The sequence below is a fragment of the Cynoglossus semilaevis genome, chromosome Z, assembly GCF_000523025.1.
Source record: "Cynoglossus semilaevis isolate Cse_v1.0 chromosome Z, Cse_v1.0, whole genome shotgun sequence".
NCBI classification, from domain to species: domain Eukaryota; kingdom Metazoa; phylum Chordata; class Actinopteri; order Pleuronectiformes; family Cynoglossidae; genus Cynoglossus; species Cynoglossus semilaevis.
The window spans coordinates 16,723,851-16,731,455 of NC_024328.1; the positions used below are offsets into that span (position 1 = coordinate 16,723,851).

The 7,605-nt window shown below is 40.3% G+C and overlaps 1 protein-coding gene across 2 annotated transcripts in view; it reads left to right on the top strand.

The window, feature by feature from the left end:
* naa35 (N-alpha-acetyltransferase 35, NatC auxiliary subunit) overlaps positions 1-7,605 on the top strand; it is a 14,716-nt gene that overhangs the window by 3,946 nt on the left and 3,165 nt on the right. For both annotated transcript variants that reach the window (XR_003048897.1, XM_008336691.3), the window contains exons 4-15: positions 1,397-1,511; positions 1,593-1,667; positions 1,752-1,919; positions 2,003-2,069; positions 2,169-2,212; positions 3,472-3,522; positions 4,997-5,080; positions 5,199-5,313; positions 5,423-5,601; positions 5,690-5,749; positions 5,886-5,992; positions 6,414-6,480. Coding sequence is in view for 1 of the 2 variants with exons in the window: in XM_008336691.3 (XP_008334913.1) it covers positions 1,397-1,511; positions 1,593-1,667; positions 1,752-1,919; positions 2,003-2,069; positions 2,169-2,212; positions 3,472-3,522; positions 4,997-5,080; positions 5,199-5,313; positions 5,423-5,601; positions 5,690-5,749; positions 5,886-5,992; positions 6,414-6,480 (1,132 nt within the window). In the remaining variant the exon portion in view is untranslated. The remainder of the gene's footprint in view (positions 1-1,396; positions 1,512-1,592; positions 1,668-1,751; positions 1,920-2,002; positions 2,070-2,168; positions 2,213-3,471; positions 3,523-4,996; positions 5,081-5,198; positions 5,314-5,422; positions 5,602-5,689; positions 5,750-5,885; positions 5,993-6,413; positions 6,481-7,605) is intronic.

The following is a 7,605-nucleotide window of genomic DNA, read 5'->3' on the forward strand; positions in this document are numbered from 1 at the left end:
ACTTCCTGCCTCAACCTAGCTTCAACTACTCTTTCCTAAATCCTCATTGTATGATTCATCCACTTTATCCCTCTGTAGTTGTTACAACTCTGTACATCACCCTTCTTATGAATTGGCACCAGAACACTTTTCCTCCACTCATCAGGCATCTTGTCAGTCTCTTAAATTCTGTTAAACAACCCAGTCAGAAAATTTACCGCCACTTCTCCTAAGCACTTCCATACTTCCACTAGTATGTCATCAGGACCAACTGACTTTCCACTCTTCATCCTCTTCAGGGCTTTTCTAACTTCATCCTTTCTAACCTGATCTACCTTCTTCCTACTAGTCTCTGGTTCCTCGTTTCTACTTTCCCTCTCATTTTCCTCATTCAACAACTCCTCAAAGTATTCCTTCCATCTTCTCAGCACACTTTCCTCACTTGTGATTACGTTCCCCTCTCTGTCCTTAATCAACCTCACCTCCTGCACACCCTTCCCAGCTTGATTTCTCTGTCTCGCCAATCTATACAACTCCTCACATGCCTTTTGTTTGGCCTTGGCCACTTCCCTCTTCACCTCCCTTGTCCTCTCTTTGTACTCCAGTCTGTTCTCTTCTGTTCTCTCACTATCCCATATGTTCTTCGCTAATCCTTTCTCTGCACACTCTCCTGGACCTCATCATTCCACCACCAGGTCTCTTTGTTCTCCTTTCTCTGCCCAGAGGACATACCTAGCACCTTCCTACCTGTCTCCTTAATCACTGTAGCTGTAGTCTCCCAATCATCTGGGAACTCCCCAACAAAGCCCAGAACTGCCCCTATTTCCTTCCTGAAGTCTTCACAACATGTCTCTTTCCTTAGTTTCCACCACTTGATCTTCTGCTCTGTCTTCACTCTCTTCCTGTTTTTCACCTCCATCGTCATCTTGCACACTACCATCCAATGTTGTTTGGCTACACGCTCACCTGCCACCACCCTACAGTCATAAATCTCCCTCAGATTACCTCTTCTACATAGAATATAATCTATCTGTGTGAACCTGCCTCCACTCTTGTACGTCACCATGTGTTCCTCTTTCTTTTGGAAATAGGTGTTTACCACAGCCATTTCCGTTCTCTTCGCGAAATCTACCACTGCCTGTCCTTCCAAGTTCCTCTCCCTAACACCAAACCTGCCTATAACTTCCTCATCTCCTCTGTTCCCTTCCCCTATTTGGTTATTCATATTTATTCATGTTTATTATAAACATTTTAATCTGCATTAGTGTAATTATAAATAAAATCTGACTTTTTAACTTGACCATAAAGTTATCTGTATAGTCAATTACATCAGTATCATCATTGTCTTAGCCCCTGCTAACACTCATTTTATTTACTTAATTGTGTATACAAAATATATTATCTGCCTTGTTGTTAGGTTTGGTCTGTTTGAGGCCATGTCTGCCATAGAGATGATGGATCCCAAGATGGACGCTGGAATGATTGGCAACCAAGTCAACCGAAGAGTGCTCAACTTTGAACAAGCTATTAAGGTGCATTGCTGCTGCACAAACATTTTCATACAAGTCAGAAAAAGTACTGCATACAGTTTCATAGGTATTTTGTAATTACAGGAAAATGTCATAAAGGTGAAAGACCTTTTTCTACCGGAACTCATCGGCATCATAGACACATGTTTCTGTTGTTTGGTGAGTTTCACTTTCTTTACCTGTAAAAGTACAGCTTCGGTGAAAATATAGTAAAACGCAATACTATGTTGGATCACTGTGTAGATCACCTGGCTGGAGGGTCACTCCCTGGCACAGACTGTCTTTACCTGCCTTTACGTCCATAACCCCGACTTGATTGAAGAGCCAGCCCTCAAAGCCTTTGCCCTGGGCATTTTAAAAGTGTGCGACATTGCACGAGAGAAGGTCAACAAGGCCGCTGTGTTTGAGGAGGTAAGGAGCCTTTTAATTGGCCAAGTTTAAGGACAACTTTGAAAGCTAAACTGGAACAATCTTTGTCTTGTACTTTTCTGCAGGAAGATTTCCAGGCCATGACTTATGGCTTTAAAATGGCCAATAATGTCACAGACCTGCGTGTGACAGGTACATTTTCAGATCTATGTTAACATGTATGCGCGGTATTTCAATGGACTGAAATGAGTGAAGTTAAAGATACCTGTCTATCGTGTTTTATCCTGATAGGAATGCTTAAAGATGTGGAGGACGAGCTGCAGAGGAAAGTTAAGGTACTTGACATTCTAAAGCCTCAAATGATATTTGATGTCCTAATAAATGGTTAATATCGGGATTTGATCAATGAACCTGCATCCTGTTCACATTTTGCCTAAGTCATCAGAGCATGCTGTTGCATAAATGAGAAAATCCCTATTTAACAAAGTCTGCGAAATTAAATTACACAGCTGCACAGAAAAGTGAGTCACATACTGACTTTAGCTTTAATTACATCACCCATTCTCTGCAGCATTGTTTCAATTACCTCATACAATGTCACATTCTTTGTTTGTCCTTTGACAAAGGAATTCTTTTCTGCTTTTCCTAAAATCCTGTATTGATAATGTGATGGTCCAGTCCTGTGGACTAGCAAGACAGAGTACATGTGTGTAAACGAAAGGGAGAACAGTGAAATAGTGAGGTTACAAGGAGCAGAGGTGATGAAGGTGCAGGAGTTTAGGTACAGTACTTAGGATCAACTGTTCAGAGCAGAGGAGACTGTGGAAGAAAGGTGAAGAATAGAGTGCAGGCAGGATGGAACAGCTGAGGAAAAGTGACAAGAGTGACAAGGATGGACAGGATCAGGATTGAGGTCATTAAAGGGACAACACAGACAGGACAGTTTGGAGAAAAGGCTAGAGAAGCCAGATTGAGATGGTTTGGACATGTGCAGAGGAGGGACAGTGGATACATTGGTAGAAGAATGTTAAATAGGGAGCTACCAGGTAGGAGACAAAGAGGAAGGCCAAAGAGGAGATATGTGAATGCAGTGAGGGAGGACATGGAGATAGTTGGAGTCTGAGTCGAAGATACAGAGAACAGGGAGAGATGGAAAACAAAACAAAACAACATTGCTGTGGCAACCCTTGAAAAAGGGACAAGTCGAAAGAAAAAGAAGATGGTCCAGTCCTTTGTCTTTACAACATAACATAACATAACTAGCTTTAAGTTTTATGAAACTACTGCCTTTAAATGTGAATTACATGAAGAGTAAAATAACATATGAGTGAACTACAGTTATGGTTCTCTCACAATGCTCTCTGTGGTTACAGACACAGGAGGTGTATTGATTGTAAAACCAAATCTGAAACAACAGGAACTTTTTTTCTTTTATTTTCTTTTTACTTTTAAGACAACCTCTTTAAAATCAGCTCATTTAGAATTCTCTATTTAGTTTATTGGTTCATGCAACAACAGCAACAACAACAACAAACACTTTTAATTTCACACAATGTTAAAATGTGGCCCAATGTTTCTAAATTTCTCCTTGTAGAGCACACGCAGTCGGCAGGGTGAACACCGCGACCCTGACATTGAGCTGGAGGTGAGTGTTTATTCTTCCATGACTGTGCGGTTTATTTGCTTTTTTGTATTTCTTCCTTAAGTAACACAAACTGTAATACCAGGATAGGCAGCTGAAGCCCAAGTTGATTTCCATTTTACTTCTCTTGACTTCTCGTGGTATTCTGTGGGGGGTGCTCCAAGAGTATGGGGTTGGGGGCCCTCTTCTAAGGGCTGTCCGGTCCCTGTACGATCGGAGTAGGAGCTTGGTTCGCATTGTCGGCAGTAAGTCGGACCTGTTCCCGGTGCATGTTGGACTACGGCAGGGCTGCCCTTTGTCACCGGTTCTGTTCAGTATCTTTATGGACATAATTTCTAGGCGCAGCCAGGTGTTGGGTAAGGTGCAGGTCGGGAGCCACCAGATTTCTTCTCTGCTTTTTGCGGATGATGTTGTCTTGTTGGCTTCTTCGAGCCAGGACCTGCAGCATGCACTGGGGCGGTTTGCAGTCGAGTGTGAAGCCTCGATAGCCTCTGAGAAGAAGCTTTTGGGTGTTGTTCCTAAGAGTGGTTTGTGTGTAGGTGATAGGTTGTGTCTTAGCCCACCTCCAGTTGAGTGGTGGTTTTTCCAGGTTGACAAAAATGGCTTCTTTTACCCCTCTCTCAAACCATCTGTCTTCCCTGGCCAAAATGTGAACATTGTTGTCATCAAATCATGTTTTGTCCTTGAGGTGTATGTGAACAGCTGAGTCCTGTCCTGAGGAGTTGGCCCTCCTGTGTTGGGCCATGCGCCTGTGTAGCAGTGTATGCACCATGCGCTACACACAGGAGGACCAATTCAAGCTTTATTCTTTGTCACACCCATAATATATATTTACCAGACTCCCCACCACCAGTTAGAACTGAATAAGCCTCTTGGATGAGACCCGAAACGTTTTCTTTGAGAACATTCACGTCTAGTTGCCTAACAACTCTTCAACCTTGAGCATGACCGGGATGACTGAGAATCTTCATAGACATAGTGGCTTTTTATTAAGTAAATGAGCAGTCCTTACTTTTCTTTTTTTATTTCTTTATTTCTTTATGTATTTATTTCTGATAAAAGATTTATGGATGCAGTGAGGACATGCGGATAGTTGGAGTCAGAGTAGAAGATGCAGAGAACAGGGTTAATGAAAAACAATGATTCGCTGTGGCAACCCCTGAAAAAGGGACAAGCCAAAAAGAAGAAGCAGTCCTTACTGATTAAAATGCTCGGTCGAGCATGGTTCAGTCCTGTGAGTGTGTGAATACAATTTCTTTGGAACACGGTGTCTGAATTTGTCCCACCTGATTTAGAACACTGATATCTGAACAGTACTCAATGTTTCCATGTGTCAGCTACATGTGGTTAATAAGACTGTCATTCTCTTCCCCACCAGTTATAAAAATAGATCAGATCTTAAGATAAATATATTCCAGGTTGTACAAAGTAGGCATTATAGTTTGTTACATCCAGATTTTTTTTTTTTTTTTTTTAGCATCAACAGTGTTTGGCACTTTTCAACAGAATCAAGTTCACTCGCCTTCTACTGAGTGCACTGATAGCTTTCACCAAAAAAGAGGTAAGACTTAATCCATGTCTAATGCATTGTCATCAGTGTAGAAAAGTGCATTTTCTTTATCCTTCTTCTGTGTTGTTTTTCCTTTTTATTATTATTCTTCTTGATCATTCTTTATCAGACCAGCTCAGTCAGTGATGCCCAGAAGCTGGTGGCTCAGGCAGCTGACCTCTTATCACCTATTCATTCCAGTATTCAGCATGGCATTCAGTCACAGAATGATACCACCAAAGGAGGTAATGGACACTTATACACTTTTCTCTCATTTTGTTTTCCTACATACATCTTATGTGAAAAACAACATCTTCTTCTGTGCTGTTAAATGTTGTGGCTTTTATTCCGCAGACCACCCCATCATGATGGGCTTTGAACCGCTGGTCAACCAGAGACTGTTGCCCCCCACCTTTCCTCGCTATGCCAAGATCATTAAGAGAGAGGACATGGTCACTTATTTCAGCAAACTAATAGAACGTGTGAAGACCGTCTGTGATGTGATCAACACCACCAACCTACATGGGATACTGGTAAAAGACCAATAACAGATCATGTCCTAGTCATGGATATATAACATTATGTTTTTCACTTTAATATTTCATATGGCACTCTGCTCAGGATTTCTTTTGTGAGTTCAGTGAGCAGTCGCCGTGTGTCCTCTCTAGATCCTTACTTCAGGTGAGTTTTTTTTTCTTTATTTCTGAAAACAATCACTTACATATTTATTTCAATAATTAACAGCCTAGTTAAATTTACAACACATTCTTTAATCTCAAAACATAAACACTGAATTGTTTATTCCCTTCAAACCCAGACGACATTCCTGATCGATAATAAGAAAGTTTTTGGTACTCACCTGATGCAGGACATGATTAAAGATGCTCTCAGATACTTTGTCAGTCCTCCAGTACTTTCTTACAAGTAAGTACTATTCTTTTTCAATTTTATACACATTTATAAGCAAAATATTTGAATTTGAAAAGAAATTTGGAGTTCAGTGGTAGGATTCCCACCTCCATCCATGATTTCACCCAATCCATGGTAGTGATGCATCACTAAAGACATCCTGAAATCTGTGCAAATTACTGCTGAGGCTGGTAGTGGTTCATCAAAGTAAATGATACATTTTGATGTATAATTTATAACTGAGTAAGAATAAATTAGATTAAATGAGATCATCTGTTGTTAGAGGAACCAGAGTTTAGTAGGTATATTAATAATAACAATAATACATATCTGGATGATGGACAGGTGACCTGATTGTAGTTTAGCTCCATCTTATCCAAAGGTAATTTAATGATTCAATGAGTTTGTGATGTTCAGTTTGTTTTTGTCTCTGTAGGTGTTGTCTGTTTAACAACCACCAGGCCAAGGACTACATTGACTCCTTTGTGACACATTGCTCCAGAGTAGGTCATTTTTTGGACAGAGTATTTACATATCATGCACAATTTAGTTGGAATACAACACCTTTTCTCATTTTATTAAAGAATATTGATTTGATCTATGTATTTATTATTAAAGAATAACTAAACAATTTAAAGTAAAGAAATATATGTATACATAGATATAGATATAAAATATTATATACCTTACTTTCCACACTATAAGTTACCCTTTTTTTCATCCTTTGGCTGTGTTTGCAACTTATACTCAGGTGCAACTTATATATTAAAATAATAAAAAATATATATTTTCACACTGACAGCCGCTAGAGGGAACTCTATGCTTGTATACCAGTATCTCTGCTACTAGTGAAAATTTACATGTTATCAAAATGTAGGAGGGCATTAGTGCAACTTATATACGTTTTTTTTCCTTCTTCATTATGCATTTTTTGGCTGGTGCAACCTACACTCTGCAGCCACTTAGAGTCCGGAAAATACGGTATATGTAATTATGTGTATATATTTATATATATGTAATAATAATACATAATATAAATGTGTGTATACGCACATGCCTTTTATGCCTAGGAAGAGTACCACAGATGCAATATTTGCCTTGACGATGCTTATGGAGAAGCACAGAGAAGGTCAGAAGGAGCTGCATTGTGTATTTGTAGATTTAGAAAAGGCATATGACAAAGTGCCAAGGGAGGAATTGTGGTTTTGTATGAGGAAGTCAGGAGTGGCAGAGAAGTATGTTAGTTTGGTGCAGGACATGTATGAGAATAGTACAACAGTAGTAAGGTGTGCTGTTGGGAGGACGGATGACTTCAAGGTGGAGGTGGGACTGCATCAAGGATCGGCCCTGAGCCCCTTCTTGTTTGCTGTGGTGATGGACAGATTGACAGATGAGGTCAGACAGGAGTCCCCATGGACTATGTTGTTTGCAGATGACATTGTGATCTGTAGTTAGAGCAGGCAGCAGCTAGAACAGAACCTAGAGAGGTGGAGGTTTGCACTAGAAAGAAGACGAATGAAGGTCACCTGCAGCAAGACAGAGTACATGTGTGTAAACGAAAGGGAGAACAGTGAAATAGTGAGGTTATCAACTGTTATCAACAGAGCAGCGGAGACTGTGGAAGAGAG